The sequence below is a fragment of the Globicephala melas genome, chromosome 11 (genome assembly GCF_963455315.2).
Source record: "Globicephala melas chromosome 11, mGloMel1.2, whole genome shotgun sequence".
Taxonomy (NCBI): Eukaryota; Metazoa; Chordata; class Mammalia; order Artiodactyla; family Delphinidae; genus Globicephala; species Globicephala melas.
This window is the reverse complement of record NC_083324.2, coordinates 61,732,434-61,748,996: the sequence shown is the minus strand read 5'-3', so window position 1 is coordinate 61,748,996 and position 16,563 is coordinate 61,732,434. Positions and strand designations below refer to the sequence as shown.

At 36.8% G+C, this 16,563-nt stretch overlaps 1 protein-coding gene across 1 annotated transcript in view; it reads left to right on the top strand.

Annotated features, from left to right (window-relative positions):
- Positions 1-9,499, top strand: part of TINAG (tubulointerstitial nephritis antigen) — a 94,093-nt gene extending 84,594 nt beyond the window's left edge. Inside the window, exon 11 of the mRNA XM_030840975.2 lies at positions 9,365-9,499. Coding sequence (XP_030696835.1) covers positions 9,365-9,499 — 135 coding nt within the window. The remainder of the gene's footprint in view (positions 1-9,364) is intronic.
- Positions 9,500-16,563: the final 7,064 nt, after the last annotated feature.

Genomic DNA, 16,563 nt, shown 5'->3' with positions numbered 1-16,563 from the left:
GGATGGAAAAAGATATTCCATGCAAATGGAAATCAAAAGAAAGCTGGAGTAGCAATACTCATATCAGATAAAATAGACTTTAAAATAAAGAATGGTACAAGAGACAAGAAAGGACACTATGTAATGATCTAGATATCAATCCAAGAAGAAGATATAAAAATTATAAATATATATGCACCCAACATAGGAGACCTCAATACATAAGGCAACTGCTAACAGCTCTAAAAGAGGAAATCGACAAAACACAATAATAGTGGGGGATTTTAACACCTAACTTACACCAATGGACAGATCATCCAGACAATTAATAAGGAAACACAAGCTTTAAATGATACAATAGACCAGATGGATTTAATTGATATTTATAGGACATTCCATCCAAAAACAGCAGGTTACACTTTCTTCTCAAGTGCACCCAGAACATTTTCCAGGATAGATCACATCTTGCGTCACAAGTCAAGCCTCAATAAATTGAAGAAAATTGAAATCATATCAAGCATCTTTTCTGACAACAATGCTATGAGATTAGGAATCAATTACAGGGAAAAAAATGTAAAAAACTCAAACACATGGAGGCTAAACAATACATTACTAAATAGCCAAGAGATCACTGAAGAAACGAAAGAGGAAATCAAAAAATACCTAGAGGCTAATGACAATGAAAACACAGCAATCCAAAACCTATGGGATGCAGCAAAACAGTTCTAAGAGGGAAGCTTATAGCTATACAAGCCTGTCTCAAGAAACAAGAAAAATCTCAAATAAACAATCTAACGTTACACCTAAATGAACTAGAGAAAGAAGAACAAACAGAATCCAAAGTTAGCAGAAGGAAAGAAAGCATAAAGATCAGAGCAGAAACAAATGAAATAGAAACAAAGAAAACAATAGCAAAGATCAATAAAACTAAAAGCTGGTTCTTTGAGAAGATAAACAAAATTGATAAACCATTATTAGGCAGACTCATCAAGAAAAAGAGGGAGAGGACCAAAATCAATAAAATTAGAAACGAAAAAGAGAAGTTACAATAGACACCGCAGAAATACAAAGCATCCTAAGAGACTACTACAAGCAACTCTATGCCAATAAAATGGACAACCTGGAAGAAATTGACAAATTCTTAGAAAGGTATAACTTTCCAAGACTGAACCAGGAAGAAATAGAAAATATGAACAGACCCACCACGAGTAATGAAACTGAAACTGTGATTAAAATCTTTCAACAAATAAAAGTCTAGGACCAGATGGCTTCACAGGTGAATTCTATTAAACATTCATAGAAGAGCTAACACCCATCCTTCTCAAACTCTTCCAAAAAATTGCAGAGGAAGAAACACTCCCAAGCCCATCCTACGATGCCACCGTCACCCTGATACCAAAAGCAGACAAAGATACTATAAAAACAGATAATTACAGACCAATGATGCAAAATTACAGACCAATGATTCAATGATGAATATAGATGCAAAAATCCTCAACAAAATACCAGCAAACAGACTCCAAAAACACATTAAGGGCTTCCCTGGTGGCTCAGTGGTTGAGAGTCTGCCTGCTGATGCAGGGGACGCGGGTCCGTGCCCCGGTCTGGGAGGATCCCACATGACGTGGAGCGGCTGGGCCCGTGAGCCATGGCCGCTGAGCCTGCGCGTCTGGAGCCTGTGCTCTGCAACGGGAGAGGCCACAACAGTGAGAGGCCCGCGTACCGCAAAAAAAAAAAAAAAAAAAAAAAAAAACACACATTAAAAGGATCATACACCATAATCAAGTGAGATTTATCCCAGAGATGCAAGGATTCTTCAATATACGCAAATCAATCAATGTGATACACCATATGAACAAATTGAAGAATAAAAACCATATGATCATCTCAATAGATGCAGAAAACGCTTTTGACAAAATTCAACACCGATTTATGATTAAAAACTCTCCAGAAAGTGGGCATAGAGGGAAACTACTTCAACATAATAAAGGCCATATATGACAAAGCCACAGCAAACATCATTCTCAATGGTGAAAAACTGAAAGCATTTCCTCTAAGATCAGGAACAAGGCAAGAATGTCCAGTCTCACCGTTGTTATTCAATATAGTTTTGGAAGTCCTAGCCACGGCAATCAGAGAAGAAAAAGAAATAATAAGAATACAAATTGGAAAAGAAGAAGTAAAACTGTCACTATTTGCAGATGACATGATACTATACATAGAGGATCCTAAAGATACCACCAGAAAACTACTAGGGCTAATCAATGTATTTGGTAAAGTTGCAGGATAAAAAATTAATGCACAGAAATCTCTTGCAATCCTATACACTAATGATGAAAACTCTGAAAGAGAAATTAAGGAAACACTCCCATTTACTATTGCAACAGAAAGAATAAAATACCTAGGAATAAACCTACCTAGGGAGACAAAAGACCTGTATGCAGAAAAGTATAAGACACTGATGAAAGAAATTAAACGTGATACAAACAGATGGAGAGATATACCATGCTCTTGCATTGGAAGAATCAATATCGTGAAAATGACTATACTACCCAAAGCAATCTACAGATTCAATGCAATCCCCATCAAATTACCAGTGGCATTTTTTACAGAACTAGAACAAAAACTCTTAAAATTTGTATGGAGACACAAAAGACCCCGAATAGCCAAAGCAGTCTTGAGGGATAAATATGGAATTGGAGGAATCAGACTCCCTGACTTCAGACTATACTACAAAGCAACTGTAATCAAGACAATATGGTACTGGCACAAAAACAGAAATATAGATCAGTGGAACAGGATAGAAAATCCAGAGATAAACCCACGCACCTATGGTCAACTAATCTATTACCAAGGAGGCAAGGACATACAATGGAGAAAAGACAGTCTCTTCACTAAGTGGTGCTGGGAAAACTGGACAGCTACATGTGAAAGAATGAAATTAGAACACTCCCTAACACGGTACACAAAAATAAACTGAAAATGGATTAGAGACCTAGATGTAAGACCGGGCACTGTAAAACTCTTAGCAGAAAACATAAGAAGAATACTCTTTGATATAAATCACAGCAAGATATTTTTTGATCCACCTCCTAGAGTAATGGAAATAAAACCAAAAATAAACAAATGGGACTTAATGAAACTTCAAAGATTTTGCACAGTAAAGGAAACCATAAACAAGACCAAAAGACAACCCTCAGAATGGGAGATAATATTTGTAAATGAATCAATGGACAATGGATTAATACCCAAAATATATAAACAGCACATGCAGCTCAATATTAAAAAAAACAAACAGACCAATCCAAAAATGGGCAGAAGAGCTAAATAGACATTTCTGCAAAGAAGACATACAGATGGCCAAGAAGCACATGAAAAGCTTCTCAACATCACTAATTATTAGAGAAATGCAAATCAAAATTACAATGAGATATCACCTCACACCAGTTAGAATGGGCATCATCAGAAAATCTACAAACAACAAATGCTGGAGAGGGTGTGGAGAAAAGGGAACCCTCTTGCACTGTTGGTGGGAATGTAAATTGATACAGCCACTATGGAGAACAGTATGGAGATTCCTTAAAAAACTAAAAATAGAATTACCATATGACCCAGAACCCAGAGAAAACCATAGTTCAAAAAGACACATGCACCCCAATATTCATTGTAGCACTATTTACAATAGCCAGGTCATGGAAGCAACCTAAATGCTCATCGACAGATGAATGGATAAAGAAGATGTGGTACATATATACAATGGAATATTACTCTGCCTTAAAAAGGAACAAAATTGGGTCATTTGTAGAGATGTGGATGCATCTAGAGACTGTCATACAGAGTGAAGTAAGTCAGAAAGAGAAAAATAAATATCTTATATTAACACATATATGTGGAACGTAGAAAATGGTACAGATGAAGTGGTTTACAGAGCAGAAATTGAGACACAGATGTAGAGAACAAACGTGTGGACACCAAGGGGGGAAAGCGGTGTGGGGTGGGGTGGGGGTGTGATGGATTGAGAGATTGGGACTGACATGTATACACTGATGTGTGTAAAATGGATGACTAATAATAAATAAATATATAAATAAATAAACAAAAAAAATCATAGTTTTAGAAGCGACAAGGGAGAATCAGAGTGAAGTGTTAAAAAGAAAATTTGTTTAATCCAACCCTTACTGGTGAAAGTATGTTATACTTCATATTGAATCCTAAAGTAACAGATTTGATTGCCAGTCCCTGAAAATTAGGATATATTTTAGACTCTTATATTTGTGTGAAATTCTTTGGATGGGATATATCATTTTACTAAGGGTCATAATTACTGTAATTCATAATGAACTTATTGCCTTTTCTTACATATATTGCATCTAGTTCATAATTATTTCTACTTATATCTATAGCAGTGAGAGAAACACCTTGCTGTCTTTACTTACAGAAATTAAAATTCCAGGAGAGAGAGGTATTACTCTCCAGGAAATTTCTGATCTGAGAGTAGACCTGACATTACCAAAATAATTCTGATTATATTGCTGTAGTATCTGTAGTGTTAAATTTTGTGTAAGAATTGCGGCTTTTTGTGTTCCAATTCTGAGGATTCACGGTATTGATGACTACTATAAAGGTCTCAGTTATGATAGCTGAATATACCATGTTTCCTTCCTTTACTTTTGGACCTTTCTATTAAATAGGTGATTGTACTTCTCATATTATCCTCTATGTCTCTCAACCTCTCTTTCATATTACCTCTCCCTCTTGCCTTCTGGGACTTTGCTTAGCTCTTTTAGTTCCCAGATTTTTTTTTTTTTTTGGCTGCACTGTGCAGCACATGGGATCTTAGTTGCCCCACCAGGGATCGAACCCGTGCCCCCTGAAGTGGAAGTGCAGAGTCTTAACCACTGGACTGCCAGGGAAGTCCCTCAACAATATATTTTTTATTTTTGAAAAACTGAGAACAAATTACAGAACTATTTCTGAAAGGAAAGTGAAGTGCTGTCTCTATTAAATGAAGGTTTAATTTAATAGAGAGGAGGAGATAAGCTGGGAGGAGATAAGCTGAACAGAGTCTCTAGGTCATGGTCTGGCTTTTTAAAGAGTTATACTAAGTTATTCTTTTTAAGGAATATTACTGGGATATTTAGTAGGCAACATGAAAAATGAACCCTAGGGAATACAGAAGTGTATCAGTTTGCTAGGGCTGCCATAGCACAGTACCAAAAATTGGATGGCTTAGACAAAGTATAGGAAATATCTAGTTAGGGGCATAAACTGCGACTGTCCTCTGTCCAGTTTCTGCTATACTGCACTCCTGCTACATCTTTGAGGAAAAATTTAGCAAGTTTCCAGGGAAAACACAGCTTTACTTTGAAGTATTAGAATTTTCTATGTATGATAGTCTTTCCAGTTTTATAAATATTTTGAAGAGAAAGTAATTATTTTTGGTCTATATTTGTTTCTTGGTTTTTTGAAAATACAAGTGACTTAGGTTTAATGACTAATTTCAGCTTAAAGCCTTTTATTAATGTAATCGTTGTGAAGAAAATAACCTTTTTGCCCAATTAAAGTCCTAATACAAAAAAAAAAAAATGATGTAACTAGTTAAAAACCTAGGGAAGTATTTCCCTGGTGGTGCTTGAGAATCTGCACCTGCCAATGCAGGGGACATGGGTTCGAGCTCTGGTCTGGGAGGATTCCACATGCCGTGGAGCAACTAAGCCCGTGCACCACAACTACTGAGCCTGCACTCTAGAGCTGATGAGCCACAACTACTGAGCCTGCATGCCATAACTACTGAAGCCCGTGTGCCTAGAGCCCATGCTCCGCAACAAGAGAAGCCACTGCAATGAGAAGCCCGTGCACCACAATGAAGAGTAGCCCCCCACATGATGCAACTAGAGAAAAGTCTGTGCGCAGCAACGAAGACCCAACGCAGCCAAAAATAAATAAATAAAAACCTAGGGAATATGTCAATGAAAAATGTGCAAGATTTTTAGTGTTATGAGAAATTAAAGAAGACCTAGCTAAAAGGAGAATTATACCATATTGATGACCTGGAAGTCTCTAGGTTAACTTTCCCAAATTGATCTATTAATTTAGTAACATCCTAATCTATGTCCCAGCAGAGATTTTTTTTTTTTGGAGGGGGAGAGAGGATTATACTGAAAAGATGATTCTAAACTTTAAATGGAAATGCATAAGACCTAGAGTACCCAAGATAGTCACAGTAAAGAACAAAGTTGGAGGATGTACACTATCAGCTTTCAAGACTATATAAATCTACAGCAATTAAGACAGCATTTTAGGGCTTCCCTGGTGGCGCAGTGGTTGAGAGTCTGCCTGCCAATGCAGGGGACGCGGGTTCGTGCCCCGGTCTGGGAAGATCCCACATGCCACGGAGCAGCTGGGCCCATGACCCATGGCCACTGAGCCTGCCCGTCCAGAGCCTGTGCTCCACAAAGGGAGAGGCCCCAACAGTGAGAGGCCTGTGTACCAAAAAAAAAAAAAAAAAAAAAAAAGACAGCATTTTATTGCCAGCAAATTTGATTTAGCAGCACATTAAAAGAATCATTCACCATGATCACATGTGATTTATACCTGGTATGCAAGGATGGTTCAACGCACATGAACCAATCAATGTGAAACATCACATTAATAGAATGAAAGAAAAAATTATATAGCAATTTTAATAGATTCAGAAAAAACATCTGACAAAATTCTACATTTGTTAACGATAAAAACTCTTAACAAGTATAGAAGGAATGTACCTCACAGATAACATTATACTTAATGGTGAAAAGTTGAAAACTTTTCCTCTAAGATGAGATACAAGACAATGGTGCCCATTCTCACCACTCCTATTCAACATAGTATTGGAAGTCCTTTCCAGAGCCATCTGGCAAGAAAAAGAAATAAAAACCATCAGAATTGGAAAGGAAGAAGTAAAACTGTCTCTATTTGCAGTTTATATAGGCATACCATGTTTCATTGCACTTCACTTTATTGCACTTTACAAATATTGGTTTTTTTTGTTTTGTTTTGTTGTAGAAATTGAAGATCTGTGGCAATAGGCCATATTGAATAGTCTATTGGCACCATTTTTCCAAAAGCATTTGCTCACTTTGTGTCTCTGTGTCACATTTTGGTAATTCTTGCAGTATTTTAAAACTTCTACCAGCAAAAATATTTCAACTTGCTAAATAATCAGATGATGGTTAGCATTTTTTAACAATAAAATATCCTTAATTAAAGTATGCACATTTGTTTTTAGATGTAATGCTATTGTACACTTAAAAGACTACAGTATAGTGTAAACATAACTTTTATATGCACTAGGAAACCAAAAAATTTATGTGACTCACTTTATTGTGCTATTCATTTTATTGCAGTGTTCTGGAACTGAACCTGCAAAATCTCCAAGGTATACCTGTTTGGAAAATCCTAAAGACTTCACCCAAAAGTTTTTAGATCAAATCAATTAATTCAGTAAAATTACAGGATAACAAAACTAACATACAAAAATCAGTAGCCTTTTAGGCACTAGCAACAGATTATCTGAAAAAGAAATAAAGAAAACAAACAATCCCATGTACAATAGCATCAAAAAAAAAAAGAAAAAACTTCGGAATAAACTTAACCAAGGAGGTGAAAGGTCTCTACTCTGAAAACTATAAGACATTGATGAAAGATATCAAAAATGTCACAAATAAATGAAAAGGTATCCTGTGTTCATGAAGGAGAAGAATTGATATTGTTAAAATTTCAATACTACCGAAAACATCTATATCTTCAATGCAATCCCTATCAAGATTCCAATGGCATTTTTTACAGATATTGAAAAAAAAATCCTAAAATTTATATGGAAACAAAAAAGACCCCAAGTAGCCAAAGCAGTCCTTTGAAAGAAAAACAAAGCAAGGAGTATCACATTTCCTGATTTCAAGTTATACTATAAATTTATAGTGATCAAAACAGTATGATACTGGCATAAAAACAGACAAATAGATTAATGCAACAGAACTGAGAGTCCAGAAATAAAGGTGGAAGGGAAAATTGCTTTTAATCAGAAAGTCAGAAATCTGGGGAGAATGCAGACTTGTGTCCCCCAAAAACCAACTCCAAAGATTCTTCTTGGCCATGAAAGTTTTAAAGGGAAAAGGGGAAGTAATCTCAGTTAATCATTGGGATAGGGGGTCAGAGACCTTGCCATCCCCTACTGCCTGCAGGCTTGTGCACTTTTGTGATCTTTCTTTAGTTTCTGTCTTGTTCACACAGTTTGTTCTGGAGATCACTGAAGGGGAAGCTAGGGAAGAGATCTGGTCATCTGTTAGTTATTTATTCTTCATTTCTACTTCTTTGATCTATGGGAAGAACCAACAGATTAGGCAAGGTAGTGTGTGATCAAAAGATTTGAAAACTGTGCTTGGGTCAGAGATGAGCAGAGCGTGGGGGTGGACGGTTTAAGTTTAGTTAAAATATAGCTTTGCTAAAGTGACAAGAAAAGGGGTTTCCTGCTGAGGACGGTTTCCTGCAAAGAGCTGTTTACATCCCTGTGGGGTTTTTTTCCTACCCTTTTAAATTCATCCATTTCAGTTCATACAGAATAATGTAATCAAAATATAAATCTGTCCACCTGCACTCCTGCTGGAAGTAACTCAACAACTTGTCATCATTTTCACCATTATTTTCTCAGTATGGATTTCCTCTCCTCCCCTTCTAGCCTCATAAACTACCAACCTGCTTCTGTTTTATGATCTAATGATAACAATTTTATTGCTTCATTTCTCTGCTTCATGCTGCTTCATGCTTTGATATTTATGCTTTTACTGTTTACCTGAATCTCCCTTCCTCCATGTTTTTAATCTGGTTAATTTACTCCTAGGCTTTAATATGCATCACATGTGGTACATCATGACAACTTCCCTGAACCATTTAGATGAGTGAGATGCTTCTCCATGTGCATATATCTACCTTAGTACTTGCCTTACATTGACCATCCTTCATTAGACCATAAGCAGGTCTAACACAGGATATTTTTTATCATGGTTCCTCCCGTGCTTAGCACAGGGCCAGTCACATAATAGACACTCTGTAACTGCAGCGTGTGTCATTTTCTGATGTGGCATTTCACAGTCTCATATGTTATTATTGTACTCTGGGGGAATTCATCAATTCTGGTTATCATGAACATGAGTATATATGCATATTAATGTAATTAATGAATAATAAATTGTTTTGTTCTTCTTTTCAAAATGTGTAGGTTCTTAATAATCACAATCTATAAGTCAAAAGCATATAAAGCTACATAAGAGTCCCCTGTAACTTTACAGGTTGGATTAAAAAATATCCAAGTATTATTCAGTTTTTTTGTTTTTTGTTTTTTCTGCAGATTGCTGCTAATTCCTGGGGAAAGTCCTGGGGAGAGAATGGCTATTTCAGGATTCTTCGAGGAGTAAATGAGTCTGACATTGAAAAGTTGATTATCGCAGCTTGGGGCCAACTGACAAGTTCAGATGAACCATAACAAAGCACTAAATTTCCATAAGGCCAGGCATTCAAGTCACCCTTTAAGTTGAAATTAAGCAACGTGACGTTCTCTGTGACAGTGGAATCTCTGCCTCTTCGTCTTGTTAGTATAACGTGCTTGTTTTCTTGTTTCACCCTGGGCTCTAAGCTCCTGCTTCCTTTATATTACTGAGTATGTAAAAACACTAACAGAGCATGGAGAGTGGCTTCAAATACCTTTCGAGTTCCCTGGCAGTCTTTATTTCCCTCTCCTGACAATGTTCTTTTTGACTTTTATCATTTAACAGTGTGATGGCACTTGTTCTAAACATTCACAGCATTTGTTTGTAGATGTGATCTGGTTTCTCTCTCTTTGACCAATGAGAACTGACAAAAAGCACCGAAAACACCAATTTACCATTGTTACGATTTTTTTCAACCCAATAATGCCTTCTTAATTCAGACCTTGCTTATGTTTTGCCAGAAAGAGATGGAAATAGATTGTTTCCCTCAATAAGCTCACATTTTGGTTCTTTTCATTTGTCTAAGCTGAACTCGCAATCTGAACTCAAAAGGTGACTCACTCTCACAGGAAAGAGCTACTCTTTACCCTACTGTGTAACGGCTTGTGAGGCGGGAAAGATGATAAGTAATGAAAAGACTTAGGGGCTGATGCTGACGATGCAAGTACGTCCTGATGTACACACATACTCCTGTTTTTGGAAGCCAGTGCCCTTTGTGTAAAGTCTATTAAAATGAGCTGCAAAACTGTATCTGGAAAGATCACACATTTACCTCCCCCAAACAGCAACCTGATGCCATGACTCAGAAAGAATAAATGCACTTTTATCACAACCATTTCACAGTTCACTGCTTGAGATGCTGAAAAGTAAGCTAAATTGGCACTAATTTGCAACTAATTTTAATTTTAGTTCTCTATAGTCAGAGAAGCAAAAATACTATCATCATCCTGGTTGGGAAAGGATACAATCTTTTAATAATTCACTGGCATCTTAAATGGCAAACTAATAAATGAAGAAGCAAAGCTGATCTGTTAGTGAGCATGGTGGATTATAATGACAATGGTGAGATATCCATAGCCTTTGTTTCTGGGCCCTCTATTATCTGGATTTCCAGAGTAGGGCTTTTTTTAATGGGGTTGTGCCCAAAGGTACCCTGGTTAGATAAGCCAGATGTGCTGAAATTGTGAGAAAATAGAGCACAGAAAGGTAAAGTGTTTCCTTAATGATTGTTTTCTCCAGTAATCACTGCAGCTTTATCAGAAGAAGCATCTATTCACTTACTTCTCCCCTAGAAACTATACATGAGTCTAATTCACTTTGCTGTGGTTGGCTGATGTGCCCCCAGAGGATTGAGACATAATTTGGGTTTGTCTGTTTGGATTCCCTGAGACAAGGTTTTGAGTGTAAATACTAGTTGGTTTTGGCGGTGAAGGGAACCCTGAGAAAGGAGTAGGGCAGTGATTCAGGGCAGCAAAGGCAGACAATGAAAGGCACATTACCAAGCAAAGCATCAGGCAACTAGTTCTTATGTACTAGGGACTCTCCATATCATCCCTCAGATAAATGCCACCAAAGAAGGAAGCTTATTGGTTGAGGGCTGCTCCTGGGGCCATGAATTTCCTGGCTGTTCTTACCTGGCACAAGGGTGTAAGAAACAGGTTCTAGTGTCAAGAAAAAATCCATAGACAAAGAAAAGCAGGTTCCAGTAGCTGGATGTGAGTTTGATGGCCACTGAAATGGCACAGGTGAGGCAATGTGGGGAGGGCACCAGCAGTGTCTTTGCTACAGGTATTAAGACACTTTTTTCTTTTCTTTTTTTTTTTGTGATATGCTGGCCTCTCACCGCTGTGGCCTCCCCTGTTGCGGAGCACAGGCTCCAGACGCGCAGGCCCAGCAGCCATGGATTATGGGCCAAGCCGCTCCGTGGCATGTGGGATATTCCCGGACCGGGGCACGAACCCGCGTCCCCTGCATCGGCAGGCAGACTCTCAACCACTCTGCCACCAGGGAAGCCCTACACTTTTAAAACATTCTTCAGATGCTGAAGACTGAAGAAGTAATAAATGCTAATGCATAAATATGCCAGATGGCTAACATTGTTTTTAAAAATACTTAATGGGATTAAGTTGATTCAGTATGTAAATGGACGAAAATTGTTGGAATGAATTTTCACACTGTGGCTTGTGGGTCTAGATTGTAGGCCCAGATTCTGCTGTTTTAAAATTTCCTACTTTTGCAGCCACTATGGAAAACAGTATGGATGTTACTTAAAAACTAAAAATAGAGCTATCATATGATCCAGCAATCATATCCTAGGCATAGATCTGGAGAAAACTCTTAATTTGAAAAGATAAATGCATCCCAATATTCATAGCGGCAGTATTCACATTAGCCAAGACATGGAAGCAACCTAAATGTCCACTGACAGATGAATGGATAAAGAAGATCCAGTGTGTGTACACACACACACACACACACACACACACACACACACTGGAATATTACTCAGCCCGAATAAAAGAAATAATGCCATTTTCAGCAACACGGATAGACCTAGAGATTATCATACTAAGTGAAGTAAATCAGACAGAGAAAGACAAATATCATATGTTATCACTTATATGTGGAATCTAAAAAATGATACAAATAAACTTATTTAAAAAACAGAAACAGACTCACAGACATAGAAAACAAACTTATGGTTATCAAAGGGCAAAGGAGAGGAGGGATAAATTGGGAGTTTGGGCTTAACTGATACACACTACCATATATAAAATAGATAAACAACAAGGACTACTGTATAGTACAGGACCTACTATAGAGCATATGTATTCATTATCTTCTAATAAGATATAATAATCAGATTTTTCTCATTTTTACAACTTTAAAGAGCATGTTTGGTTCTATTTCTTATCTAAAGGCCCTGAGTTGACCTTCAAAAAATAGTGATTGACGTCTTCCTTTGCCCACACTGGGGACTGAGTGGCTATTTGTAGAATGGATTTGACAGATGACTAGACAGTATCCCCCTACACTGTGGCTTCTCTTGGCCTACAGGTGTGCTCTACTCACCTCGGCCTGAACTGAGCAATGGGAAGGATGACACATTTGGTCCATATGTCTTTAGCATTCCAGTCTTTGCTTGCATATATGAAGTCTTATTATTTTGTGTTTAGAGCACAGGAGGGAAGCACTGTCCTCGTGATCACGTAATTCAGCCAAGACAATATGTCTCAGATTGAGTGATACTGTGAGCACACAGACCTGGTTTTCTTCCTGTTCAATCCAAAGTATTTGCCATTTATGTGCTCTTCATGGGTTCTAATTGAAACTGATTACTATGTCTAGTTTTTCCTGGAAAACTGAGGAAATAGTCCCAATGTAGCACATTGAACAATGCTTCTTTCTTCAGGTGTCATTAGGAAACATACATAAGAAAGAAGTAGGAAAGATCTTGAAGACAGGGCTCAGGCCCTCTCTTGCTTCATCATGTTTGAGTCCCATCTCATTGTATCGTAAACAATAAAAAGCCTTCTCCAGGTTTTTAAAATGCATGTTCAAAAATTCTCTTTAAACTCATAAAATGGAATTGTTTGTTAGTTGATATTCAACCAGAAAAAATGGGAATGTCTCTAAGTATTTGCAACAGGAGGAGTATAGTGAAAAGACTTGGTTACATAGGTGATGGAGGAGCAGAGAAAGCAATAAAGGATGCTGAGTCAGTCCAGGGATGAGCAAAAGTAGGAAGCTGCCATAAGCCCTAGACTGACAGGACAGAGTGAAGAAGTGGGTCACTGGGATCTGGGGACTGCCATTTTCCTGGTGGTAGCTGGGAGCATGACTGGACTGTCTGGTGGAAGCTGGAGTTATGAAAAGACATGTTGTGGCCAAATTTGCCACCTGAAGCAGAGAGGAAGGGAAAGAAACACTGAGGCTTCTCCCTTGCTCAAGCTTTCCGAACTCTCATCAGTGCCCCTCATTGGCTGATCCTGCAGAAAGACAACTGATACAGGAGATGATGAAATTAGGCTGTCAAGGTCAGCTTCCACCCTTTACCAGATACAGAGGAGAATAGAATGAGGGCCAGGAATAAATAATAGGATGAACAGAAAATACATTTTTGGTTCATTCCATATAGATATTGGAAATTAAGATTGAATAAAGTAATAATTTCTCAATGATCGATTAGCTCATGCTCTCAATACCTTGTTTAATTATGTCTTATGTACTATAATGCTTGCTATTATATGTCCTTTTTATTGGTTAAACTCTTTTGACTTATAGGCAATGTATTATAATCTATGTAGGGAAAGATTTTTTTCCCACTTCTTCACAGTAATTTATAGGGACTTTGTATGTTGTTTCACCATGATTGCGTATCAAAAGGATTATGATCTAGGACATTTATTTTTCTTTTGGTGGAGGTTGATTCCATATTCAAAAGGAAAAAAAGGAAAAAGAGAGTGCGTATCATCTCATAAACTAAATTTTATGAACTGTTTCAAGATAGAGAAGCATCACTCCATCAGGTGCCATTGTATCAGAAAGGAAAGTCCTAAAGGACACACAGACATTCCCTCCCCAGAGTGGCCAATGAAGGAGGGAGAATCAGTCCAGCGCTGTCAGGAATGGGGTGGTTGAATGAAGGGAGGAAAACCTTCTCCACCTTCAGCTGTGAACACTATTGTACATCATTTTGTAAGCTATCCAAAGTAAATATTTAAAAAGTCATTATGTGTAAACCCAATAAAGTGGGATTTCTCCTGAGAACTGGCAGAAAGAGCCTCATTAGTTAAAAGTAGAGCAGCTGGAAATAACTTTTCCCTCCATCATCTGTTCCCTGGTCCCCTGTCTGTAACATCCACCCCCTATAAAACGAGCTAACTCTGTGTTTCTTCTGAGATTATAAGGAGAAAAAGTGTCAGGTATACAGAATTTAAGATATATCTTGTGTTACATCCACTATTTTAAAGACTCCCAGGTCACAGTTAGGCCACTGGGAAGTCCTAGAGTAGTAGTAACACCTGGCAAAGCCCAGGCTGGCTCAGTCCTCACTCACCTGGCCACGTACTCATTGTGGGGATAAGCATGTACAGTTGTACACAATGTACAGCTGTATACAATGTACAGTTGTATATAATGGTTCATTTTATACAACATACACAACATTGTATACAACTGTACATGTTGTATACAGTGGTTCCATGTGTGTCCACAGACCCTTTTCTCCTAAAAATCCTCATTAAATAACACATTATCCATTCAATATTTATTACAGTCATCCCTCAATACCCATGGGGGATTGGTTCCAGGGGCCCCCACAGATAACCAAATCTGCAGATACTCAGGTCCCTTTTATGTATAAAATAGCATAGTTCAATGATGAGAGTTGGCACTCCTTACCCACGGGTTTCACATCTGCAGATTCAACTATATGTATTATCTCACAAATGACTGTTTTATGAAATAGTAAGTATAGTCATTTTGTGTTTTTTATATATACATATATTAAATATTATATAATTATATAAATTATATGAGATAAATATATATATAAAACACAAAGTGACTCAAGAAGAAATAAATAGTAAGACAGAGGAAGCATTAACCATGAAATAAATAGGTTTGGTAAATTTTGCTACATGAAATTTAGAACATTGCTCACCAAAAGACACAATTGACACAATAAGGAAAATGAACAGGTGAGGTACATGAGGAGAAAATACATGCAGCGTACGTAAGCAATAAAAACATATATATATTTGCCCATTTCATATGTTTTCATATTATTAGAAGATATTGGTTTATAGTATTCATATTTTTACTAACATTCTTTTAATTTTTCTGGATCTGCATTTATTTCTCACTTTTCCTTCCTATTATTATTTATCCTTTAATATATGCATTCTCTCTTTTTCTTTCTTGAAAAAAAATATCAGAGATTTGTCTATTTCCTTTTCCTTTTCAAAGAAACAGATTTGGGTTTTTTGATACTCTCTTCTGTGACTTTATTTTCTGTAGAGTTAATGATCTCATCTTTGTTATCTTCTTTTTAATTTCTTTGTATTTATTCTGGAATTCTTTTCTAACTTCTTAAAGTAAACCCTTAACTCATTAATTTTGAGCTTTTCTGGTGTTCTAATTTAAGTATTTCTGTACTGTGCTCTCTAAATGATGCCTCTCAGTATAATCACAATTCCCTTTAGCTCTTTATAATTGTAATTACTTAAATGCTAAAAAAAAAAAAAAAACCCACACACTTTCTAATTAGTTAAACCTGAAGAAAAGTTGCATAAATTGTATGAGCAGTTATATTTTACTTCTCATGTACTCTCTTAGATAATCTCTATTCAGTATATTTATAAATACAATGTATAAATAATTTAATAGCATAATATATCAACTATGTGATTTGGTAACTCGTTGCACTGATGTACTTTGCATTGTAAGAAACATGTTTTAGTGTTTAGGTCTCTAATATACGTTTGACACTGGAAAATTCACAACAGGCTAGTTCACGGATGTATTTACTTATGAAAGCCATGTTTCCAGGAAGAGCCACTCTCTGTGGCCAGGCCATTAAGTGTTAGTTTTTTCGTTTCAAGTGATAACATTCTCTTTTTAAAAAGTGCTAGCCATAGATCTCTCCTTTCTTAGCCCAACAGTTTCCTAAAGAGACAAAGAAAATAAAGTAGCAGAAAAGTCAAGCAAGCTGTAAATGACTTTGGTATTTAAAAATCTGTTTCTGATTTTGTAGTATGTTGTATTTCTCTTTACAGTATTTAGTGTTTGGCATGTTAAATTCACAGGTGTGTTCCCAGTAAAGAGATATTTGTGCAAAGGAAGAAAGTTTTATTCTTACTGTTGCAGTTACTATTGATAATTGCCATTTGCAATCTCTTTAACATTTAACCAACTCTGTCTAATTTATGCTTTTGATTCATGAATTAATACGGCATGAGATATCTTTCCTTGGAAATAAATATTAATTTAAAACGGAAGTAACTCCATTGTAGAAAAAGCCTCCTTTTGATCATTTGTCAGAATATTTTACATATGC